The sequence below is a fragment of the Caretta caretta genome, chromosome 11 (assembly GCF_965140235.1).
Source record: "Caretta caretta isolate rCarCar2 chromosome 11, rCarCar1.hap1, whole genome shotgun sequence".
Taxonomy (NCBI): Eukaryota; Metazoa; Chordata; order Testudines; family Cheloniidae; genus Caretta; species Caretta caretta.
This window is the reverse complement of record NC_134216.1, coordinates 35,857,103-35,884,332: the sequence shown is the minus strand read 5'-3', so window position 1 is coordinate 35,884,332 and position 27,230 is coordinate 35,857,103. Positions and strand designations below refer to the sequence as shown.

Sequence of the window (27,230 nt, the reverse complement as noted above, 5' to 3'; positions counted from 1 at the left end):
TACCCTTGTAGAGCAGCTCCAATAGAGTTGTGTTTCCAGGGAGCTGGGCATAAGGGGTAGTTGAGGGAAGGGATGCAGCAGGTCTCCATGGGTATAGTTCTAGTATTCTTGGGATCCTCCAGGTCTGAGAGTGGGTTCTGCAGAGAGCAACCCCCAGTCCAGAACAATTGTGGGGAACTCCTTGCAGAGACTTCCTCCTATGAATCCCTCCCCGTAAGTTTTATTACAGCTATTTAAATCACTCTAGTGTAGAAACAAAGTTGGGGAAATGTTTATAATGGGGGAGAGTATCATTCTCCTTAACTTAAAAAGTTAAGATTTTTTTTGGTTAGCTCTTTCTAGTATATTTTTAGTAAATACAGAGACTGCATCAAATAGTATAACATTTAGGATCCGATCATACTATTCTTGAAACCAAGGACAAAGCTCTCATTGAATTGAATCACAACATCTTTAGGCTTTTCTTATGTTTCATACTATTTCAAATAGCAGATTTTTCCTTAGAAGAATGAATGCACATTTTAAAAGGCAGTCTCCACTGTTTTCTTTTTTCCAAAAATGTGCTTTTAAAATGTCACAAATGTACTATTTTTGTCCTATTTTTTGAGTAATAGATTTATATACAATGTTAAAAATGGGGAAAAAAGTGTAAGTAAAGAATGAAATGTTATGTTGGTATTCAATGGTAATTAGGAATATATTGTCAGACAGTTTTAGAAATAGCAGCTCTACATCTTATCAAATGAAAACAGCCTTAGTCCATGAAGTATTCTCAATTGATGGTCATCTATTCCATAAGAATTTGATTTAATATCCATCAGATATAGTAGGGCAAAGGTGCAGATTTTACCAATTATACAAAAAAATTGCAATGGCATTGTTTTTCATGAGAAGAAAAATTAGTTGCATTACTTAGCTGATCTTTGGCTACCCTGCTAGTTCCTGATGGATGCACTACTCACCTTCATTTTCTTTCTGAAAAGCTGAAAGGAATACATACTCCAAATATGTATCTGTTGTACCCTAATATAGACAAATGCTATTCATACCATTGCCACTCAACTACATCTCATAAGAATAAAATGCAGTACAAGCTTTATTGCCTCTAGAATGTACTTCCATGATTCATGCAATTCCTTTTCTACAGACCATAAATGGACACTGCTTGCTATGGATGTTATTCTAAACGGCTCTCTTTTTCTCCAAAAGGGTCTTTAAAAGTCAGCCGGAAAGGTGATTTATTGAATAGGCATGCAAATGTGCATATTAAGCGTTGTTCAAATCAGATCTGTACGTTTTGGCCCCACAATCATTGAATTAATGATTCAGAATTAATGTTTTCTCTCTCTAGTCTTTGGTAACTTTCTACTCTTCTATAAACTGTTTTTAAGGAGTCTGACTAAAAATATCAACCTGCATTAAAAAACATTTATGTCTGTCTGAGAACCAGTTAGTCGGAAAAAAATAAATACTGATGCATCCACAAGATTGGTTGTGGTAATGGGTAAACATAGACACTCATGTACATGGAATGAGGAATAAGGAATGATAAAAGCATTCCGTGACATTTCATGCTAGCTAGGATCTACTTTCATAAGGTTTTCGAAGTCATTCTGTGTATAAAACCCCTGAGTGCATATATAGCATGACACGTAACTGTCATGTCCATTGTTTTTAAAAATATTACATAAGATAACTTACACAATTGAATGCATCCAATGAAGTGAGCTGTAGCTGACGAAAACTTATGCTCAAATAAATTTGTTAGTCTCTAAGGTGCCACAAGTCCTCCTTTTCTTTTTTTAAAATAATACAAATTGTCATTTATAAGAACTGAGGGTCTGATTAGATTGGTTAAAGTCAGGATGGATGTAAGGAAGCAATTTGAAAGTTTCCCCACACACCTCTAGTGCCCCTAACTTCTGGCCTGCATCTGCCATTATACTTTAATCCTGGGCCTTTTCTCAGCAAAAATTGCTACTTAAGCTAAATCTTATTCAGAGTTAGTGATGAGAACATACATCTGTTAGGCTGAAAGGCATTTTTCAATTTGTATTCTGCTCCCCAGAGGTGAAAGGCTAGTGCATTAACCTGGGAACTTAACATAAAAGCACTCAAATTGACATACCAATGGTGTCTGTACATGGTTACATCTGGAGGCAGTGGTTTCTTCTTGGAATATTTTGTCTTCCTATCCATAAGGACAATTGGGAAAATTGGAGTTATTTAAAGATGCATAAATAGCACCCATTTCATAAACACCTGAGCACCTTCTTTAGATTCAAACTGCAATACTATGTCTAAAGGCCTTACTGAACAGGGAAGTCTTGTTCCACTTCTTGAAGCTCACAAAATCCAGGCTCTGGTATATTGCCAGAAGGAATGAGTTTGTTGTGGGCACTAACTAAATTCAGATCTGCCTTCTGCTGAGCCTGGGGAATCCAACCCAGAAATCTACAGCCAGAATAGCTCACAAATTGCAACCACTGAGACTGGAGGCCGGCAACGAGGTAATTCCAAACAGGGTGGAATGGAGATTAGTGCGCTTTTGTACTACTCTCAAATATTGTCTTCTAGCACACTGTCATAAAAGTATGAAGTATTACAGGAGCCCAAATAACACATCCATGCTGGTTACAGACCTACTGTAATGTCTGATTACTGAAATGCTCGGCTTACTTCTCTGGTTATTGAAGTAGTGCTAAACCTGCTCCACATGTAGAGGGGTCTTATGTGAGTGTGAACTTTTTCCCTGCTAATAAATCTTTCCATAACTTCCCATAGGTGTATAGCAGGAGCTGGCTTGTGTGGAGAAGAATCAGAATAAAAACGGTTCAATAGCAGATGGTTGATAAAGTTCCTTCTGAGCACTTTCTATGGGATAATACAGCGAATGCTGCTAGGAATTCTGACACCATAGGAGAATTGCAGCTGAAATAGGGAGGAGGATAAATATTGGTGGTGGTTTTTATTATTGGCCCAGGTGCTTATTATTGACTACTGTGCTGCATGCAGAAAAGTGCAAGCACTTTAAGGGTACATCTACACTGCAACTGGGAGCTCAGAAAGACAGACAGGTGGTAGCTCAGGCTAGCTGCCTGATTATATACCTAGGGGGTCCGGGCAGGCTTGTATCAAGCAGCTAGCCTGAGCTGCTTGCCTGTGCAATCCCTGGCGCATGCACGCTCACGCGCTCTCTCGCCCTCTCTCTCTTTATTATTATTATTTATTTACTTTTTAGAGAGCATTGGCTCAAGCAGAGCTAGAGTGTACTTGTCTTCCTGAGCTGGGTGGAGTGTAGACATACCCTAAATGAAGGATGAAAACCCCTATGAATATTATTTATTATGGAGTCGTTTAAGGGCCAACCAAGAATGGGACCTATTGTGCTAGGCCCTGTACAAACACAAAGTAGTAGACATTCCCTGCCTCAAAGAGCTTACCTAAATACATAAGATAGACATAGGGCGGGGGAAAGGGTACGATGCACAAACCATCTACATCGCTTAACATCTGCAATTTGAATGTTTATGATCTTATTAGCCAAAATGCTATGGACGGCAGCCAATGGCAGGGAGCAGCCATGTCTGTTGTCCTGGACTGCTCAGTAATAAAACTGGGAGGAATAAAACTGTTTGCTTATGTTCCTCTAACCGGAGCGGAACTAAGGTAAAAATGAGGTCAGATGACATAGTCTAATAGACAAAGCACTGCTCTGACCATCAGGAGACCTGGGTTCTGTTCTTGGCTCTACTGGTAACTTTATGTGTAACCTTTGGTAAATCACTTCACTGCTTGGTGCCTCAGTTTCCCCTTCCATTCTTTGTGTGTCTGACTTACTTAGCCTGCCAGCTTTTCAGGGCAGGACCTGTCTTCTACTGTATGTATGCATAGCATTTAGCACAACGGGGCCCCAGTCTCAGTTGAGGCCTCTGTCTGTTGCTATCATACAAATAATAACGCATGGGGTGAAATGTAGTTAAAAGGATTGGGAGCTTGGACATATATTCCAAATGCATCTATTTTAATATTAGGCATTTAGATTGTTGTGAGCCCACTGTCTCCCCTGCATACTCTAAATCCTGGCTGTTTTGCCTGACATAGCTGTTTGAAGAGAAGATGCAACTGAAAGGCTGATCTTAGCTGAAAGACACCTGTGATTGAATTTTAAATTAGTGTGATTTTAGGTCTTATTAATTTCCCCAGGTCTGCAGATCTTTAACTGTATACCTGTTTCTGAAACTTGAACAAACTTTTTCCATTTTTCCATTGAATATTCAAGTGTCCCGGCAAGTGATCAGTTTAGGCTATGCTGAGAATAACCTGAAGAAAAGGCTTGAAAAAGGAATGAGCAGAGTTATGGAAGGGCTTGAAGACGTGGACAAGAAACTTCAATTTGATAGGGGGAGGAGACGGGAAGGGCGGGGGGGAACAGAAGAGTTCAAAGACAGTGGTGATATGGTCAGAACAACGGCTGAGGCAGATTGTCTTAATGGCTATGGGTTTTTGGGGTGTGTGTGTGTGTGCGTATATATATTGACTGGAAATGGGAGGGGAGCATGGTTTGTCAGTTTGGCCAGAGAAAAAGACGGTAGAAATAACCATGAGAGGCAATCATGAAGGCCTAAATGTGATTTAAAGCTGTAATGGACAGATCCTAGACGTGACCGTTGGGACAAGCATTGGATTTGCAGATGGCTTTGATGTGAAGGGCAGGGAGGGGGATCAAAATAGTCAAAGTTGACCTCCAGGTTATGAGCCTGAGTGACCAAGAACAGGAGGAGTGAAGAGCTGTTTGGGAAGGAAGATAAAGGTTTATTTTGGTGGTGTTTAAATTTTAAGCTGATTGAGAGACAACCCTAAAGGAGATGACAGAGAGACCAGATATGATTCAGATTGAATAGAGGGAGACAAGTTTGTGGCCTTGCCTTCTCTATGTATTGAAATGGCTACCCTTTGAGCAGGGGAGAGAAATAGTTAACTAATTTTAACACACACATACAGATTATTTAAACATTATTTCAGCAAATAGCCATGTTTGTTTACAAATATGCAATAAGGTATTTTTTTAATTGTTAGCCATTTCAAAGGAATAATCTTAAAAAACAAACACACACACACACAACCTCCTCACTCCCCCAAAAACCCAAACCTAGCAGGAAAGATGAGGGTGTTGGTTTTTCCACAGTCTTTGTAAACATCCCTGTTCCAGCCTTTTTGCTTTTTCTAACATGTGCATGCTAAATATTTTTATGATGTGACAAAATACTGTGTATTAGGTTCAGTTGCTGTATGATAGTCACTCAATGGCACTCTGAATTCTACACTTGCTGTGGCTTTTTCAGATTTTTAGTCCCAGAATTCACAATGATCTAATGTGAATTGTATGGCAAAATGTTGTACAGCTCATCTGAAATTTGTGTGTGTGTATGAGAGAGAAGTCATAAATGTGTGGGTTTTTTCCAAGTCTTTAAATCTCAATGGTGCAATGCATTCTTTCATTACTTATTAGATGGGATGGCTTGACAAGCTTTAGTGGCACAATTAATGTTGCACTCCACCCCCTCTCCCTCTTCAGTTCTTTGATATGTTTTTCAGTTTCTTATTGACTTCTTTGAACATCTAACATTCTTCATATAGTAACCAAGGAAATTGGCAGTGTTTAGTGCTCTTCTCTGCTCATAATCCTTTCCTTTTGGCAGAAATCCCTTGGAAGAAAACTGATTTCTCATCAATTGGGGAAAGTGCTTGGCCATTTCCTAGCCCTACTACTTTAGTCTTCTTTGAAAAAATTAGGCTTCCAGTAAGTCAGAACTTAACCTTCAGACTCTGTTATCTAGCCTTGAAGCGTATCAAGAGGCTTTGCTGAATAGTTATTTCAGCTAGGAGTAAATCTCTTACTTAGTAGACATGATTCTGCATAGCAGTATATAAAGGAATAAATGTAGCATATATACAGCACAAAAGGAATTGCTTAGGCTTTTTATACTAAAACTAAAGTATTTCCCATACCCATAACTAAGATTTTATGTGCAGCTTTGAGATTATTCTGATCTATATAAATATATAGTTAGTTATTGAGGTATTTGAGCTTTGTATAAAATCTACACACACTAACTTGCCCAGGAAGAATTCAACACAATGTACTGAATCATTCATCAGGTTTAGACTGGTCTTCCCCTTTTTTCTCCCCAATTATTTTCTTTCTCCAGGACTGACCCTAATGTGTCTCTTGCTTTTTTCTACTTATAGGCCTCCAGACCTTCTTTGCCTCTCTCTCTTCACACAAGCATGCTCTGGTCTCACCCACGTGCCTGTCCAAATATCAACCCATTTCCCTTTTTTCTATCACCTGTAAGCACACTCTGTGCCTTCTATAACCATTGCCCTGAAATCCTGTCCTCCAACTCCATTCTGAATTCCCTCTGATCTGGCATCCGCCTTCTCCTCTTCATTGAAACTGCTCTTGCCGAGTCTCTAAAGACCAGTTCTCAGGGCCTCTACTCTATTCTTGCCTTCTTTGACCTTTGCGCTGTTCTTGACATTATTGATCATACTGTCCTTGAAATCTTGCCTTTCTTTGGCTTTCATGTTTGTCCCTCCTACCTTTCTGGCCATTTCTTTTAGCATCTTTTAAAGTGAGTCCTAGGGTGGCCAAGTGCACAGTTTTTGACTGGACTTACTAGTTGAAAAGGGGACCTGACAGTGTCTGGTCAGATCTACTGACCAGACAACCAATGTCTGGTTATTGTGGGTGGGGAAGGCGGGGAGGTGCCAGGTCATCACCTGCACCAGTCCTACTCAGCTGGGGCCACCTCTTATCTGCGTCCAGTGGCTGCAGCTCCCAGGCCTGGCTCTGCCAGGTGAGTTCCTCTTGACCTGGACGGGGGAGTGGGAGGGGAAAAGCACTCCCACTTTTGAGAGTGGGATGGGGGCGGGGAAGAGGAGTGGATGGTGGGGAGGACTCTGGGGAAGAGGTGGGGCAGGAGATGTTCTGGCACTCCTACTGGAGTGTCCGTTTTTAAAATATTACCAAGTTGGCAACCCTAGTAAGTCCTCCTCCCCTTTCCTGTGAGATCAGCTACGTCTGACTGATGTAACTATGACAACTAACCCCAGGGTAGACACAGCTATGTGCTTAGGGCTTCCATTGATATCGTAACTTTGTTTAAGTAGGTGGTGGTCCTACACCAACAGAAAAACCCCTTCTGATGGGTGTAAGTGGCATCTACACTACAGGCCTATGCCTGTATAGCTATGCCTGTAGAGTCTCCATAGTGCAGACTTAAACATATTATGGTCAAAACTGAACTCCTTACCTGTTCTTCTAGACTGGCATCTTCCACCCCACCCCATTTTGTCACCTCTAACAACACTAATATCCTTTTGTCATTTAAGCCTGTAACTTGGGTGTCTTCTTTGAGTTCTTCTTTTCCCTTGCTGTGCACAGCCATGCTGTGTCCAAAATTTCCTGCTTCCTCTATAAAATCCCTGAAATCCAATCTTTTTGTTTCCATATTAGTAAAACTCTTATTCTGGCCCTCATCTCAAGTGTTGACAATGTTAACCACCTCCTAGCTGGCTTCCCTGACACCCACCTTGCCCCCCTCCATTGTATACTAGACCATCTTTTTTGTCTGTTCATCTGATAATGCTCTTCTTCTTTCTTCACTACATAAAATTCAAACTTTTTATCCTTGCTTTCAAGGCCTTCCACAACTCTGCCATTTGCTATGTATCCACATTTGTCACGTTTTTTATCATCCCCATACCCCAACCTTGAATATCTATTTGTTTACTGCTGCAGACGTCGTCACACTTGTTGTCCTTTAGGCATGGAATTCCTTCTGTAACCACAAGACAGTATCTTAATTCCCCCCCCACACACTTTTTTTTCTGTTAACGTTCACTTGTCTTGTTTCAAGTTAAATAGACGCTGCCCCAGAGATATTTCTGTCTTCCTGTGAGCTAGATACTTGAGAAAAAACAAAGAGTCCTTTAGGCTTGACCACAGTACAAATAATAATCCATGAGAGATGTGGCATATATTTGTGCCAGGTCAAGGGGAAAATCTGCCTGGACAATGTAGGCTACTATCTGAGAATAATGCTACGATGAGCAGACAAGTTATCAACTTTTACATTTAAAGCTGAAATTCCCATCTATGTTCTTTCTTTAACGAGCTCCCGGAAGATAAACTGATATTAATATTGGCATTTTTACCTTGAAGCCTGTATGTTCTAGTTCAGCCTAGATTTCCTGTATAAAATTGCTGCCCAGAAAGAACATAATCTGCTCCTCTTATTGAATAGCAGGAGCTGCTGCAGGATGAGTGTAGAGCAGTCTTGCTTGCCAACAGCTCCCTCCCCAAGCCTCCTACCTCCTTGAGGCAGGAAAGGTGGGGGTCCCCTGATTCCCCTAGGGCTCCCAAATTCTTTTAATCCAACCCTGAATGTGTCTGTAACAGATTTACTTTATGTAAGAACACCAAATTCTATTGTTCTCTGACAAGCAAAGAATATGTTGGACAGTTAATTACAAAGCATCATTTAAATACTGTATTGGTGACACTTGACACAAACGAGAACAAGGAATTCAAATGTATGGCTGATGATCTCCTGCCCTTAACTTCACTGACCACAGCAAACAAAAATGAGAAGTAAAGTTGTGTTAGCTTGATTTTGGAAGTCCTTTCTTTCCCTCATTTTCATAGGTGACTTTTTTTTGTAAGTGTACCTGTATGTGGGTGCTTCTTAATGCATTACTAGTTTAGTTAATGTGAGTGCAGTGCAAGCTTTTCTCTCCCTCTCTACCCATCTTTCCCTGCCCCCCATATCTTCGATAATGATGATACTTATACAGCATCTTTCATCTAAAGATTTCAAGTGCTTTATAATCACTGTTAGGAAGATAAGCAGTGTACCTGTCTTACTGATGGGGAATCATAATTACAAGGAGGTCAGGTGACTTTCCTAAAGTCAGTTTATCTGTTGGTAGATAGTGAAATGTCATTTATTTGTGAATTGCTTGCATAAGATCTTACAGCAAATCTCATCTGTAAAGTTTTTTTTATTGTTTGTAAATCCTTTAGGCTAAGCAGATAGTATGATGATATGTTAAATATATAAAGCACTAATCACATGAAGTCGAATCACTTCACAAATCTTAATGAGTTCAACCTGTTACCCTGCCATATAGAAATGTTATTACTCCCCACCCCAGTATACGAAGATGAAGTGGAGGCCTGGAGATTGACTTGCTCAAGGACATGCAGGAAGTATGTGATAGACCCAGAAAGAGAACCCAGATCTTCTTTGTTTACCCCTAAAGACAACCCTTCTTTGCTGCCTCTTTTGCCTCTACAGACTATTGTACTGATGTATTTTTGCTATTTCCTGTTTACTGCGTACATCTGAAGTTACTATAATAATATGAGAGCATTTTATTTGACTCTACCCTTTTAACTGCGATAGGGAACCAGTTACTTCCCCTCCATCTCTATGCTTAAAACTATCTAACATAACATATTTACCACTAATATTTGCATAAGGCTACAGCCAGTACTTGGATTGCCAAGTACAAGATGTATGTAGGACCCTGTCCTGTGTATGTGGTCTTATGTTATTTCTTCTTCTGTTTTCCTACCCACAACGTCTTTAGTCCTATTTCCTTCCCTCTGCCAACATCATTGTATGCAGTTCCTCATTCACTTTTAGAGGTGATCAGCTTAATGTTAAAACATTTTAAACCATTATATTTTACACAGAAACACCGAGTCTTTCAAAACAATTGAAAATTTATGCATTCTTTTGTGTGCTTTTCATCTGGACTAAGTCACTTCAAGGTATGAACAGCATACTTGAGGTAGCTGTAATTGTGCTTGTTTCTGAATTCTTCCATATATGCCCTTGTTTTTTTCCTTGATTGTTTGATTCTGGAACCTGTTGGTGTTGGAGCTATGTGGAAATGTTCTTACCCTTGGCTGAAACAGAGCAATTTCCTTTCCACTGGATATTCAAAAGCAAAAGGATGGATGGTCCAGGCAATAGCCTGGGACTCAGGAGACCATCCCTGCTCTGGCACAGACTTGCTGTATGACTTTGCGCAAGTCACTTAGTGTCTTGATACTTGTTTTCCCCATCTGCAACATGGCAATAATAATTCCCTATCATACATGAGTGTGATGAGCACAAATTCATACATGCTTGTGATGTACTCAGATATTAGGGTAAAGGAGGGCATATTGGTGCTATGGTAATACAAATAATTAATAATACCTAATTAGCTTAGAATAGTGTGAGAAATCTGTCCTGATGACATTCCTTCTCTTTGACATGACTGCATAAGGTAGTTTCTGAGAGTTATGAGAGTCTTTCTCTCTATACATCTGCTCTTTGTGGGTAAATGCTAGAGGATGAAAAATTTAAAAGAAGAATACTAGGAAGGTCCTTAAACTCCCTGGATTGGCATTCCACCACACCCAGGAAACCTACCTTGTGATGGAGACTCTACATGATGGGTAGGTGGAATCCTGTCTGGCCAATAGGCTAACACTAGCCTTTTAGAAATATATGGGTGCCCTTAACTGTTTTGCAAAATTTTCCCATTTCTAGTGGAATTATCTGGATAGTGATGGGGAATACTGTTGGGAGTTGTAAAATGTTTCGGCATGCCTCCATTGTGGTGCAGTATGCTACAACTCCCATTACCCTACTCTGCCAGCCTCAATAAGCAAACCTTTCAGACTAGAAGAGGAGAAGGTTGGGAGCTAGAGAACAAGTGCTCCAGGCAAGCAGCCGTTTAGTTAACTATAAGATAGCGGGTTATTGATGATCATGCATGATACTAATCAGGATCTCGGGAGGTATGAAGGACTTTTAAAACCTGTTTCTGACATACAATAATTATCTAGTTAACATATGTGACAAACTGTAATGAAGTACAAAATGTGCAAAGTTTTATTCATAGGGCAAAAAAAAATTGTAGTAGTGATGACCTAAAGTTAGGCACCTAAATCTATATAAATGTGGACTGGTTTTCAGAGGTGTTGATCATCTATGGTTCAGAGATGCTCCGCATCTTCTGAAAATCTGGTCATTTTGATTTAAGTGCCTAAATATGGATTTCAATGCCTGGGTTTTGGCACTCAAGCTCAATAGTTTTGTCTGTTAGCTGTAGTTGGCTCTTTACTTGTATGGTAGTTTACATCTTATTGCATTGTCTAGACCATGCATTAAATGAATTAGATTTTAAACTCTTTAGGATTGAGAGTGTATCTTTCTGTATGTTTGTATAGTGTCTGCATACTGAGGCCCTCCTACTGTATTGTAATGCAAATAATGCAGTCTGAATAGAATACCAATAGGAATTAGTTTTCAAACCTGATTCTGTAGGATTTGCAAGACTCCTCCAACAAATCCATGAAGTTCACAATTGCTGCCCTTGGTCTGCTAGGAGACTTCTCAGCATGACAGATTGGGAGAAGCAGGGGACAAAAAAATCCCTTGCTCTGGTTACCTTTTATGCTTCCTTCCCCTCTGCTGCTCCCTCTTCATTTCAAGCAGTTACTGCTCTCCTATGTTAATGATATTTCAAAACAATTCACACAGTATTCATTTCCACCTTAAATATAAGTCAACCATGATTTGACAATCTGAATAAGATGACTAAAGAAACAAACATAATCCAAATAAAATGTACACTGTGACACTGCTGGGTTTATTTTTTGGCACAAATGCTTTCATGAGTCTATTTCAATATTCAAAATGTAGTGATAATAAATAAAAATGACAAATTGCTCAATTCCCCCATCCCACCCTTCAAGCAATGTAGCCACTTAATGCCTGTTGCACTAAAGGTGGTGCCTTCCCTTTATGCACAAACACTTCTCTGAGCTGAAGTAGAATCTCTTCCACTTTAAGACCCTATCTCTGTCTACGCTGAAATAAAAAACCTGCGGTACCAAGTCTCAAAGCCTAGGTCAATTGACTCAGGCTTGCAGGGCTTGGGCTGTGGAGCTAAAATGTACAGTGTAGATGTTTGGGCTCAGGCTGGCACATGAGCTATGAGACCTCTACCCTCACGGAGTTTCAGAGCCTGGGCTCCAGCCCAAATGTTTACACTGATTATTAGCCCCACAGCCTGAGGCCCTCAAGCCTGAGTCAACTGACCTGGGCCAGCTGCAACCATGCTGTGAGTCTTCTAATGCATGTAGACATATAAGTATCAGGGTCTGGGGCCCACTTTTAAAATGTCCTACTGTACTGACTTATTGCTTTATACCTGCCAGGTGCTTAAAATAAGTAAAGGAAGCAGACTTTGTTTTCCTTATCTTTCTGTTTCCAATCTTGGTAGGTGTCAGGAGACAGGAAATGGATAGAGAGTGAAGATGGCTGGCTCAGTTCAGGAAAGGTATAGCAAAAATAGAGACAGACATTCACTTAGTCAGGTGCCTCATAGGTTGTAGGTCAGGGGAGGTCAGTGTGGTCACATTCGTGGCCATGACTTTATCCTCATTTTACTCCTAGAGAGCATTTCCCTTCTCCCTGCTTCTGGCAAGAAAGAAACGTATAGCTCTGCATTTTAAGGAAAGGAAGCATCTCCATACATCCTCTTTCAGGTGGCTCTATTCTTGGAGACCTTTTGAAACAAATACATTCCTAAGAAATCTGCTCTGGACTTGTCTCAAATGCATGTACCCAGAGTATACATATGGTACAGTTTTATTTTCTTAATTAAAAGGAAAACAAAAGGTCACTCTAACTTGATGAGACTTACCCTGTCACACTTACTTCATCAAACTGTAACAAAAGTTCAGAAAGATGCTACAAGCCGTCAGTTGTCTCCCAGCAGAATTTGGATCTTTTGCAAGGAACAGAACTAAATGGCACAGTGTAGCTATGTTTTACAAGGTATCACATGTCATAGCTGAGAGTAGTGGGTAATTGGCTGTCTTAGACTTAGGCAGGATGTATTCACCTATACTAAGAAAGTGAGGAGACTTAGAATATAAACTCTACTTTAAATTTTTTTGTTTTGTTTTGCTTCAGCTATAATGCTGTGGTCCAAGGCCACCTCCAAGGCTTCCCTGTCCCCAAGTCAAATGGCCTCAGTCAGATCATTATGAGGATGTGTGTTGCAGTCTTCAGTATTTTAAAAAGCCAATTTCTATATCTTCAGCAGTAATACAGAGAATAGTCATCTGCACTGCAACTCTTACACAAGTTTTTCTTTTAAAATGGCTAACAAAGGCCTCAGCATACACTCTTGTGCATATTCTTGCTATAAAGTGACATTACATGACACCTGACTTGATGTATATCTAAAAGAATCTCTATATGCAACATACGTACTGGCAGTATCATCTTCCAGGAGACAAGCTGCTGGAATGGGAGTCGCATCTAGCTCTGCAACCAACATGCGTTACCGTGGGCAAGTCGCTCTATTTCTCTTGCACAGTTTGTCTTATCTGCTTAGACAGTAAGCTCTTTAGGATAGGGCCCACTGCAATGCGGCACCAAATTTAGCTGGAGCTTCTGAGTGCTATATTAATATATATGATGAATAATACCAGTGTATCTTGAATAGTTGAGTATAGTATCTTTTTTCTCTAGGACTGGTAGGGGCTTCTTTGCTACGTTGTTCCAAACTCCTATGACCTTTGCAGAGACAGGAATCATTCCAATGCATAGATCCAGTCCCAACAACTTCAGAGACAGAAGCTGTATGTCATTGGGGAAAAAAAAGTTAATGAGTCTGACACAAATCCAAGTCGGTTTTAAGGAACTAACTCCATCACTAACAAACAATCTCAACTACCCCTCAGGCATTATTCCCTTCTGTTAAGGTGCCTCTTTCCCATTGTATTGTTAAATGGCAATTCTTACCTGCCATGCAGGCTCACAGTGACCTTGCATTCAGGCTGCTCTCCTGGCCTATGTCCCCTGGAAGGCTCCATTTGGATTTGCTGTCTCTTAGCCTAGGCACATGTTGCTACTACTGCAGCAATGTTGTCTTTTCTTGTGGCACTGGCTGCATGAGTGGTTGGGATTTCCTGCTGGCTGTCTAGCTAATACTCAAGTGGAGGAATGGAGTTCCAGAGTGGAGTTGGCCTTCAGTGCACTGCTGCTGATGCATGGATCAGATGCTCACCAATAAGCCCTTCACTGGTTAAGTGAGATGAGATTCAGAGAAGGGTGAAGCAAATGTTTAAGGGATGCAGGATTGCCTCATGAAGGAAAGCTTTAAAAGGAGCCAAATACATTTAGCTCATTTAAATTACAACATAAGGTAGTACAAAGACATGATAACTTGGTGTGTAAAGCTCAGAGAACCAGATAAGTTATGCACACTAGTATGATAAAAGGGTATCTAGCTACACTGGGAGAAAATGTAATAAAAGACTTTTTTAAGTGGAATATCAAGAACAACTTTATAATGTTGAGATCTCTGTGTCATGGAGTTCCCAGGGAAGTGAGACACGTAGTGAAACACAATTTGTCTAGTTCAGAGTTTTCTCAAGCTACTAGAAACTATATACACTAGGGAAGAAACTCTGTACTGGTGGGAGATCTTAATGAAATGACCTACAGTTTGTTCTCTACCTTTCAATGATTTTAAAATAGCTTTTGGATTAAAATACTCTGCCCAGAACAAACAAAACTCAAGCTAATAAAAATAAAGAGCTCAGTTTCAGATTTTGCCATTTTACTGGACTTCAGAAGATCTAAAAGACAGTTTTTTATATGCATATTTCTCCTACACCTCCTTCATATGTTGACCAGTCTATCAGTTTTATAATTAAACTCGAAACACTTACGATAATTCAGGGATAATGTTGAGGTTCTAATACCACAATGAAGTTAATGAGAGGCCAGGCTGTTGCCAGGTGTCTTCTATATTTTTCATTGCTTATTTTTGTTATCTCTTTAAAAATGGAAAAGTAAAAATAAAGGCAAATGCAAAATATAGTGCTGTATTAATTTAGTTTCAAGGTTCCGTTATAACTGCATGCAAATCAAGAAATTCAGAAATGTTTCCTGAATACCTGAAACTCTTCCATGTTTTTTTAATTGGAGCAGTAGGTGCACAGCACTTCAGAGAGTAAGGCAATAGCAAGTTTCATCAATTCCATCTAATTTGGCTGTAGTTTGGATTTGGGATTCATCTTTTGTCTGGGTGCAAGGATGAGCAATTTCAACTCAAAACTTCTCTTCTTCCAAAAAGCTATATGGTATTTAAATAATACACATTTCCCTATTTTTCAGAAGCATGGATCTTTACTGAAATTTTCAAGTCAACAACTCCTCATTGCTGAAGATCACCAGAAAATTACAAATTTTATATAAAGAATATAATACAATAGGAAGAAACTTGGAAGTTGTAAGGATAGAAGATGAGCAAATAAATCTGTTCACTTGTGCTATGTCCCCTCCTACAATATTTTGAACTACTCTCTAGTTGCTCATAGACCCTGGGAATCTTTCACATGTATCACTTTTGTTCAGGTGCATGTTTTTAATTCTACTTCCATTCCCTTGTGTGTCAATCCCTTTTTTAGGTTCTTGCTTGTCAAAATTCAAACAGTCTTGTGGCATCCATCCTTTCTATTCCCTACAGAATTGTGTACATCTCAAATTAGCTCACCTCTCTTTGTCTAATTTCTTCCAACAAATTCAGACCTGGTTTCACTAACCTTTCTGGATAGCTACATTCTCAGGGTCCTTGAATTATACCATTAGTTATCTGCAGCACCATCCTTGTCTCATATTAATGTGAAGATCCAGCTACTAGAAGGGGACAAGGAAGCGTTCTGCTTTTGTTGGATTTCATGTTACACTTTTAGTCATAAGGTGTGGAGATTAATAAGTTGTCTGGGCTGATTTAACCAATGCTTTGCAATTTTAAATGTATGGGCACTTTAGCTTTCCCTTTTTATACTCCTTGTTTTTGCAGGTAATTAAAGTATACAGTGAGGATGACACTAGCAGAGCTTTGGAAGTGCCAGGTGATGTAACAGCCAGAGATGTATGCCAGCTGTTAATACTGAAGAATCATTACATAGATGACCACAGCTGGACACTGTTTGAACACCTTCCTCGCATAGGTCTAGGTAAGATTGCCTTGTTCATGGCATAAAGAAGGTGGTATCACTGTGTGTGTGGTTTTTGTTTTTATTTTTTTAAATATGTAGGAAGGCTAGGAAGCTATTAAAACTCATTCTTCTGTTTCCCCATGTTTTTTTCTGGTGCATAGTCATAAGGCATGCTCTTTCACTGTTCCCAAATTACTTGGTCTGAATCTGAAGCAGGGGTCTCTAGGACATAGATTCTTAACACTTATGATAAATGGCTTTTAGTTCTTTCTTGCTTTTTTTGGACAGTTTTCCCCCTTTTACTTTCTTGACTTGCTCCTGTTTACCTCTAGCAAAAGAGCTGGGCCAGTATTCCAGTGCAAATGGTAGCTGTGCCACGCCAACACAACCAGCTGAAATTTTTGAGAGGGCATTGTCAATGAATATCTCATACAAAGGACAGAAGAGCTGTCATATTTCATACTTTTGTGTGGACAGTGGGAGTCTATCCCTCTAAATTACATCTTGTTCTACTGAAGTAGACTTGTCAACATCCTACCGCAATACAGTCAATTAGCTTGGTGAGGTTTTGATTTAAACTCCAGAGAAATTGACCTATATTATTTAAACGCCCCCCATCTACATATTTAAATACAAAAGAAGCCTACATAAAAACAACTAAGTTTAAGATTTTAAGCCCACAAAAATCAAGACATTCATACTTCTGCTTCAACAACTATATTTGCCCTGTTGATATTATGTGTTGCCATATAAAGTATAAATGTTTCTACCTTTACATTTATGTGTAATGTGACTGATACCAAGTTTTGTGTGTTTCAGATAACCACTGTAATGTTATGTTGTTGTAGTGGTCTCACTTCCTGATTTCAGTGTATACATAGTTTAAAAACTCTGCAATAAAAAAGTAAAGTAAGGCATATCAAGTATTAGACATGTTAAAAATATGTAACACAGTAAAGATTTTGCCAAAGACATCAACTTAAAAGTTACTTTACTCACAGTCTAAATACCATTTTCAGTATAAAAAGTAGGACAATACCTTCGCATATTAGATCTTGTGATTTTTTTTTTTTGAGAGAGCTATAATGGAGAAATCTACTATAAATCAAGTCATAAAACTATTATAATTTCAAACAACTCAGTTACCCCCCATCAGCAGATATGAAATCACCTGGATTCAATTTGTAACTAAAAGAATGGTCAGTATTGCTTTGCCATCACTGTGTTTTGTGCTGATTTCTCGTTGCTCCAGAAAGTCTGGCCCAAGCATAGAAGATTAGGGTTGGAAGAGACCTTAGGAGGTCATCTAGTCCAACCCCCTGCTCAAAGCAGGACCAACACCATCTAAATCATCCCAGCCAGGGCTTTGTAAAGCCGGGCCTTAAAAACCTCTAAGGATGGAGAGTCCACCACCTCACTAGGTAACCCATTCCAGTGCTTCTCGACCCGCATAGTGAAATAGTGTTTCCTAATATCCAACCTAGACCACCGCCACTGCAACTTGAGACCATTGCTCCTTGTTCTGTCATCTGCCACTACGGAGAACAGCTGAGCTCCATCCTCTTTGGAACCCCTTTTCAGGTAGTTGAAAGCTGCTATCAAATCCCCCTCACTCTTCTCTTCTGCAGACTAAACAAACCCAGTTCCCTCAGTCTCTCCTTGTAAATCATGTGCCCCAGCCCCTTGATCATTTTCGTTGCTCTCCGCTGGACTCTCTCCAATTTGTCCACATCCTTTCTGTAGTGGGGGCCCCAAAACTGGACGCAATATTCCAGATGTGGCCTCACAAGTGCCAAATAGAGGGAAATAATCACTTCCCTCAATCTGCTGGCAATGCTCCTACTAATGCAGCCCAATATGCCGTTAGCCTTCTTGGCAACAAGGGCACACTGCTGACTCTCATCCAGCTTCTCATCCACTGTAATCCCCAGGTCCTTTTCTGCAGAACTGCTGCTTAGCCAGTCGGTACCCAGCCTGTAGCGGTGCATGGGATTCTTCCATCCTAAGTGCAGGACTCTGCACTTGTCCTTGTTGAACCTCATGAGATTCCTTTTGGCTCAATCCTCTAATTTGTCTAGGTCACTCTGGATCCTTCTCCCTACCCTCCAGCATATCTATCTCTCTCCTGAGCTTAGTGTCATCTGTGAACAATGTGTGTTTATGTAAAATGATATCCAACTGTGCAGCTTAGAGTGTATCGTTACGTGGCCTTTTGGTCTCTTTGTGGGTTAGCATAAGCAGGCAGAGTCCCTGGAATGATGACACAGTCACAAACTCAGTAACAATACAATGTGTGTTTAGTATTGGAAGAGAGAACAAAAGCAGCTCCCTTCCGGCTTTTGGTATTGCTGATTTCAAGCCCTTTTTCTTTGCCCTTCAGGAAGCATACCCTCTCACCATACTGTCAGGGGTCTTTCCCCTCTCAGAGGAGCCACACGTTGTATAGGCTGCCTGTGCACATGCCCCGCACACTGTAGGGCCTAGGAAGTGGACCTCTTGTGTGGACTGGTCCAGCTTGAGGTTGATGGTAGGGTGGAATTCCTTGAGGGCCTCCTTTCCATGGGTCCAGATGATAAAGATGTATCCGCATGGCCCCTCAGTATGCCAACATTTTTATGCCTGACTTAGAACAATTCTTCCTCAGCTCTTGTCCCCTCACACTCCTGCTCTACTTGCACTACACTGATGACATCTTCATCATCTGGACCCATGGAAAGGAGGCCCTCGAGGAATTTCACCAAGATTTCAATGATTTCCACCCTACCATCAACCTCAGCCTGGACCAGTCCACACAAGAGGTCCACTTCCTAGGCACTACAGTGCTAATAAGTGATGGTCACATAAACACCACCCTATATCGGAAACCTACTGACCGCTATATTTACCTACATGCCCCCAGCTTTCATCCAGACCACATCACATGATCCATGGTCTACAGCTAAGCTCGAAGATACAACTGCATTTGCTGCAATCCCTCAGACAGAGACAAACACCTACAGAATTTCTATCAACCGTTCTTAAAACTGCAGTACGCACCTGGTGAAGTGAAGAAACAGACTGACAGAGCCAGAAGGGTACCGAGAAGTCACCTACTCCAGGACAGGCTCAATAAAGAAAGTAACAGAATGCCACTAGCCGTCACCTACAGCACCTAAAACCTCTCCAGCGCATCATCAAGGATCTACAACCTATCCTGAAGGATGATCTCTCACTCTCACAGACCTTGGGAGATGGTCCAGTCCTTGCTTACAGACAGCCCCCCAACCTGAAGCAAATACTCACCAGCAACTGTACACCACACAAGAAAAACACCAACCCAGGAACCAAACCCTGCTACAAACCCCAGTGCTAACTCTGTCCACATCTATTCAAGGGACACCATCATAGGATCTAACCACATCAGCCACACCATCAAGGACTCGTTCACCTGCACGTCTACCAATGTGATATATGCCATCATGTGCCAGCAATGCCCCTGTGCCATGTACATTGGCCAAACCGGACAGTCGCTACGCAAAAGAATAAATGGACACACATCTGACATCAGGAATCCATAAAATTCAAAAACCAGTAGGAGAACACTTCAGTCTCTCTGGTCACTCAATAACAGACCTCAAAGTGGCAATTCTTCAACAAAAAAAACTTCAAAAACAGACTCCAACGTGAAGCTGCAGACCTGGAATTAATTTGCCAACTGGATACCATCAGATTAGGCCTGAATAGAGACTGGGAGTGGTTGGGTTATTACAAAACCTAAACTTAATTTTCCCCAGTACTAATTTCTCCCTACTGTTACTCTCACCTTCTTGTCAACTGTCTGTAATGGGCCACTCTCTTACCACTTCACAAGTTTTATTTTTCCTCCCTTGGTATCCTGCTGTTAATTGATTTAACTCATTAGACTGACCTCACACTTGGTAAAGCACCCCCCAACCTTTCATGTATTTATACCTGCTCCTGTATTTCCATTCCATGCATCCGATGAAGTGGGTTCTAGCCCACAGAAGCTTATGCCCAAATAAATTTGTTAGTCTCTAAGGTGCCACAAGGACTCCTTGTTGTTTATACCGTGTTATGTTTAACAGCAGTATTTTAAAGATGAACTACAAAGCTAAAATTGTTTTTACCCTTTACTGCTCTTTTATGGTTTATAAAGACAGCCACAAATATTTTTGAAAAAGTTTTCTCCTTTGTAGCATTTCAAAGATATTTATAACTTTTTTACCCTGAGTGCATCAGTTGTAAGATGCTTCTAGCTCAGAGAATAAGGTCAGAGTTAAAACTGGGTCAGGACTGTACACTGACTAAATGTGCTATTGGGAGAAGGCTAGGGATACTATTGTCTAAAGCTATTATACAAATAATAGAAGTATTTTCTCTCTTTATCAGTAAGACTGGTGTTTAAAATAGAGAAGAAAGTTAGTTAGTAAAAAGCATTAAGGAAAACAAAATGAACTATAAACCTGAAGAAGTGACACTGCAATGGTTCATGGTCCAGTCTGTCTCAGTTATTGATACAATACATATTTTGTCATGTAATTGGACCGCTTCAATCCAAATGACAGTAGTTGTTGCTGAAATATCAATCTTTTAGTTGTCACTTTTCTTAAGATACTAGTCCCTTGTTCAAATATGGGAATTTTTAAACCTCTATGAAGTACTATGTTGAGACCTGTCCACTCCTTCTAGAGAACAAGATTGAGACCATCAAGTTGTTTCACTTAGGCATACAAACTCTTCCAGTAGTAACTACTGAGCTCACTATTGAGCTCTGCTGAATATGAACCAGCACTAAGGCACTGCATTCCCTAACCAATTCTCTGAGATGTCTGTTTCTCCTTCAGGTGTAATTTTAGTAAGAGACTATATTTCCCTTTTTTAGTCAGTCTGCCTTCTTCGGGCTGATGCTGGAGACTAATGAGGTACCAGTAGGTATGGAGATTAATTCTCTTTCAGGATGCCTCCTCCTTCTGTAATACTTAAACATTAGAGTTGGTTTAACTATTTTTAATTATGACACAAATTTAGACCCTTTTTAGGTGTGTGATATATTCACAAACTGATAATCTTTCTTGTAAGCAAATAAATTCACTATTTGTAAGTACTGGATGAATAACTTTCAGATTGTGGTTTGTGAACAGTTTGGTGACGGTTGCAATTGTACTGTTGTGTGATTTATCCACTAAAACACACACACACACGGCATTTTTTCAGCTGCCTGGTTGAATGATGGAAGCACTTGAAACAGGAAATAGCAAAAAGCTCATTTCCAGTAAAACATTTTTTGGATGAATAATAATTAATACTAAAATTCCTGAATCTGTCATGGACACAAACATTTTCGCTAATATCCAACAGCTATCCAAATACTTGTGTTTTTTTGACCCCATGAATCATAGTGAACTGAACATGGTGCTTTTTATTTGCAAATAAAGCCACAAGTCAGCTGTTATTTATATAAAAATGACATTAATTATCAAAAAGTCATTGGAATATGTTCTAATCTGTGTACATATATTTGAGTAGCTACATGCACATTCAAATGGGTATGTACCCTGAAAGGGGATGTGTTTACCAGAAATTATTTCAGAATCCAATAGACATAAGTTAAAAAAAAAAAACGGTTTAATTTTTTTTTTTAATTATTGTCATGGACAGAAAATGCTAAAATATATTTGGTTCTGGATAGTACATTTTAGAGATAATTGTTATGCTTTCCTCAAATGTTTAACTTACAATTCTTTCTCAAACAATTATGCTTATCACAGGTGTGTGGGATTTTTTTTTTAATATCCACCGGATGTCACTGTTGTTCCTCATATACAGGTACTGTACCAGATTTATTTTAGCAGAATAAATGGTAGCACTTGATTCTTAGGATGTGTTTACGCAGTCCCACAATTTGGACTATAGGGTGTACAAATTGTAGTGTGCATTGGGTTGCCTCACTGTAACTCCCCTAAGTGGATGCTAAGGGCATGAACTAAAAGGTACTTAGTTTGCAATTAAATAGTCCTGTTTAAAGAGGACCATGTTAATGCGAACTAGGTACCTTGTAGTTTGCAACAGCAGTGTCCATACAGTGGAGTGCACTAGTGTGTGCTATAGTTCACACCTCCATAGTGCAAATCGAGGAGCTCTGTCGACAAGCCCTTAGGCTATGTCTACAGTTGGAGAGGGGAGTGTGAGTCCCAGTTCCAGTAGACATCAGGCTAACATGCTAAAAATAGTCGTATAGCTGCAGTTTTCACCGTTCTGGGCAAATGCACCTCTGTTATCCCTCTGTGGTCTGCTCTGAGGCTTCCAGCTCCCCCACCATCACCTGTCTTGAGGAGAGACATACATCTCTCTCTCCCTCTCTCTCCTATCTGAGGATTTCCATGCTGCCCAGTTCACTGTCTACACTGTGAATTCTCCAGCAAAGCAGACTGCCTCAGCAGGCCTGTTTGCCTTTCTTCCTCAGAGCCTATAAACAGTGCTAAGTGACCACATAATTCTAAAACAATCACATTTATTCTTAAAGTAAAAGAATTATGGAGAAAAGAATAAAAAGAATTACACACATGCAAATAAGATGACCAGAGATTACCCTGACTCCAATAAGGGCTCTGGTAGGTAAACAGTCCTGCCATTCATTCAGTTCATCATGTGATGAAGTGAGCTGTAGCTCACGAAAGCTTATGCTCAAATAAATTCCTTAGTCTCTAAGGTGCCACAAGTACTCCTTTTCTTTTTGCGAATACAGACTAACACGGCTGCTACTCTGAAACGTGTCATTATGCAAGTCCTGAAGACGACATCAAGGACTTCATTCCATTCAGATCTGCAATACTGACATCATCAAGGGGTTTTCAAGTGGTTACAAGTTCATAACTGCCTTGGCTCAGAACTAGCATACCCATAAATCTGTGATTTTTGTTTTTCTCCTTTATTCAGTTTAGGTCTTTGTTCCTGAGAGACCAGGAATAGGTGATCTCCGGACAATGGGTTTCTCCACAAGGCGAAGCTTTCAAAGGTTTGGTCCAGAGGTGGGGAATTTGCATTCCCTCCCCAGGGTATTTTCCTAGGAAATCCATTTAATTTTGTTTTCCCTCAAAATATACTACTTATCTGGCCTGTTGTTTTAAAATATCCCTTTGAAGCTCATAACACTTCCCAGGAGACATTTGTCATATCTGCTTCCTAGAGATGTTACATACAGTCCCACAATAATACATAACCATTTGCATTTTTAATACAATGAATTCCTAAGATACTTTAACTTCATTCAATAAGATTTGTCCAGAATATTGTAGGAAATAGCTGTATCTGTCAGAGCCGTAGCACGGTGAGCAGCGGCACAAGCTACCAACCTGAGTATGTACCCAGAGTATCTAGCTGGGTCTGTATTCTGGGCAGATAGCTTGTGCTGCTGCTTGCTGCTGACCATGCTGTCATGACTGATGCTATTTTTAGTGTGCTAGCTTGATGAGAGTTAGCATGAGCATATCTGCTTGAATTTGGAATCACACCCCCAGCTCCAAATGTAGACATAAATCTTAATCAGTATTATGTGAACTTCATGCTTTCCTGGATGTAGTTTTTATTCATTGGCTATTGTGTAAAATAATTATATGTAGCACCATATATCACAAATACCCTTTTATGAATTAGGGACCTGTCTGCCACTCCAAAATGTTTGTGCTGTGCATTTCTTCCTGAAAATATTGAAGGCGGCTCTGACATACCCAGAGAGAGCCAGATTTTCTCAGTCTGGCGGCAGAGAATCCTGTGTTACCCTGTTGGTTATCCTGGATTTTTGAAGCCAAATTTTGGAGAAGAGGTGAGCAGTATTCCCCACCCCTTTTCCTGATGCAGAAGGACACGTCCTCTTCCTCCCCCACCCCCTTATACTCTGGAATGATCTCCATGCTGATCATCTTCTGCAGCATGGCAGAATCATTTAAAATGGAGTATGCAGATTGTCTGGGTGCCACAGAAAGGGGAGTTCTGCCATGATTGCAGCCTGTGGACCTTTGCTTCGTTGTGAGAAAGGTGATGGAGTTTGGATGGCTTATTGAGGCCTCACAGAGTTGGAGACTTCTTCTGAGACACCTGAGGTCAGTCTTCAGCACTTGGGACCTGGCAGATAGATCCATCTTTGTTGATTAGGGATTTCTTGCAAGTTAAGTCCAAATATTCATCTAATTGCCTCTCAGCCCAATCCACCACAAAGAAGAAAAGTTCCAGCATCCCTACTTGTATTCTCAGTTGGATAATCGAATCTCACAGCAAGGAGTCTGGCATTCTTTTTGCCTTGCCTTCCTCCCAAGTGGAGGATCTGGGGTCTTTCAGTGAGAGCATGTAGGCCTGAAGCCCTCCCCTCAGGCTAAGCCCCAAAAAGGGCACTATTTAGGAAAAGGAAGCAATCCCCCAGCAAGGATGAAATCTTCTCCACAAAAGAAAAGTCGAAGAGCCCAATAAGGTAGAGGACACAAGCCAGAAAGCATTCAAGATACTCATCCTCTTCCATCAGCTTCAGCATCTCCCCTGAATGAAGGAAACTCTTAATATTTGACCATGATAAATGCTAGCCAGAGTAGTAGGAAATGCATTTGAGACAAGAGGGAGGAAAATGGTGGCCACTATCCAGATATTTCTAGAAAAAGAGGATGAACAAATCAAGTTCCGGGGTAAAACTCTTTCTTCCAAAATGAAGACAGAATTTTGCCAACTTCCTTCTCTCCATGACCGGTTTCAGTTAGGAACCTAGTCTGCTGAGAATCAGTATTGTTTGTTTTCATAAGATGAAGTGGCTCTGAGGATGCTGAAAGATGTCCACAGCCAACTATGCTGAAAGCTTTTGTGGAAGTGTGGTCTACTGGTTAGAGCAGGGGACTGGGCGGGGGGGAGGTTGGACTCGTATATGAGTTCTGTTGCTTCAGTTCACCAATCTGTAAAATATCGAAGAATTCCTTACTATGGTGTTGAGACTTAATGTCTTGAACAGCATTTTGAGATTGCAATGGTTTCTACCGATTACTTTCCTGGAAGTTCCTTTGTATCGTTCATGTGAGCTGCACAGAGACTGTACTGTAGTCTTAGGGAGTCCTTTATCCAAGACTGGATAGACAGCATTGTTAAGAAAAGTAAAACAATCCTGTGATTGGATTGGATTAAAGTATAGTACTCTGTTAATAGTTCAATTCCTTTAAAAGGTAATCTGAATCCTATTAGAAGTTCTATAATCTGCTACCTTAAAAATCCTTTGGGTAGAGTTCATATGCTATACCAGGATCTTTACCTATTATGAGGTGATGCACTATGTCTTGGTTTTTGTTCCAAGAAGCAAGTCTCCAGGAGATGGTATTTATTTAAATGTCACAGTGCCAGAAATGTAACAGTTCAAATAGCATACCAGAACAGCACTGGCTTTCTGTAAAAACTTGTGCAAAACAACAACAAAAAATTGTTTTAAGACAGCACCTCAGTTCTCCGTGTTTTTTTTTCATAAATATGAAAGATGCATTTTGGAGAAAAGCTGTGTTCCTGGTTCAGTTTAATTTTCACAGAGAATTTTTGAGAAACTATATTGGTTGAATTATGTAGATATGATTACCACACAATTTTGCTTCATTTATTTATCCCTGTGATGAGGGGTTAAATTAGCTTCTCAACTGAGTTGTTGTTTGACTTTTTTTTAAGTCAGTGGGAGTGGAGGTCATTTATTTTCCAAATCCTATGGTATTTAGTAGATTATGGTGGGCTGCTGCATTTTTCCTTTGGATTAGGCATGACATAATAATAATAGTGGGTTTTCAGGACTAGAGTCTAATGTTTAATTACAGTCCCTTTAATTAAGGTGGTTTTTACCTTGTCATTTCATAAGAGGAAGCCAGTTTGGTGGATTTTTTTTTATAACCGTTGTTTATGCTCTTAAATAAATATATGGTTAACTAATTTCTCATACTTCCTTCAAGTGCTAAACAATATGAAAATACATTGGGATTAATATATAAATAAAATTAGTCAAATCAAGGAGTTACCCAATTCTAATTTGTATTATTAACTAAAAAGAGAACTGTTTAAGATGAACAATTGATCTCATCATTGCATGAGCACTATCAGTATATGTGGCCTACAATGAGCCCACCTTTTTTTTCCTACTTGTAGAATTTAGCTGTGTGAATGGTAATAATTCACTCAGTGGAGATTTGGAGACTTCCTGGCACAGTAATTAATCTAGGTTTGAAGACTTGGCCTTATTTGGGCTGTGGATAGTATTTTTTTGTTTTGTGAAGGTGGGTGTTGCCACAATAAGTGAAGACCATTGATGGAAAGAGGCTGCAATTGTACTCCTGCCCTTCTAATTCTTTCTGGGCCAAGATATTCCAAATTAATTTTTAAAAGATTTTGTGTGCCCAACTTGAGATACCTTAAATAGGGTCTGATTTGCAGAGGACAGGTGCTCCACATTCTCTATTTGGGCCCTCAAAATGACTTAACCCTTTTGAAAATCTTAGCGATACAGCAAAATTTGGTTTTTAACAAAAGGATAGAAGTGTACTGTTTTTCCTCTTTAAGGTTGCTACTTCTGTCTAGGAGCACGCAAGCTGTTTGCACACATTAGCGTGATGAGGGGCAGCTGCCGGTGAGGTTGGTGCCCACCCTGGTGGGCAGAGCTGGGGGCGGTACAGCTGCGCTGGAGGAGCTGCCCAGGCTGGGCTCTGGCTCCTGTGAGTGGTGGCCTGACAGGCTGCTGTAGTTCCTGATAGAGCCCTGCAGCTTCACAGGTATCTGCTTTATAGCCATGGATATTCGCATCTGCAGGTACAAATTTTGTATCCACGCAGGGCTCTACTTTTAGTATTCATCCTATTAACAGTTTGCTGTCGTACCTGTAACATTGTCTCTTTGAGAAACTTAGAACTCTCCTGAACTCCTTTTTCTTTTAGATTTTATTCCCATAGGCCATTACAAAACTCAGAAGTGGTTGGTAAAGTCTGCTTTTTTTGAAGGCCATTGTCTTTATTTTGCTGTTCTTGCTTCTTTTCCTTAGAATCACGTAATCACCATTTCATGATCACTTTCACCCAGATTGTCTTCAACTTCAGATTCACAATGCTGTTAGTCAGAATAAAGTCTAAAATGGCCGTTT

The 27,230-nt window shown here is 40.1% G+C and overlaps 1 protein-coding gene across 5 annotated transcripts in view; it reads left to right on the top strand.

Moving 5' to 3' along the window:
• GRB14 (growth factor receptor bound protein 14) overlaps window positions 1–27,230 on the top strand; it is a 100,987-nt gene that overhangs the window by 36,460 nt on the left and 37,297 nt on the right. For all 5 annotated transcript variants that reach the window (XR_007359162.2, XM_075117893.1, XM_048869879.2 and 2 more), the window contains one exon: window positions 15,955–16,111. Coding sequence is in view for 4 of the 5 variants with exons in the window: in XM_075117893.1 (XP_074973994.1) it covers window positions 15,955–16,111 (157 nt within the window). In the remaining variant the exon portion in view is untranslated. The remainder of the gene's footprint in view (window positions 1–15,954; window positions 16,112–27,230) is intronic.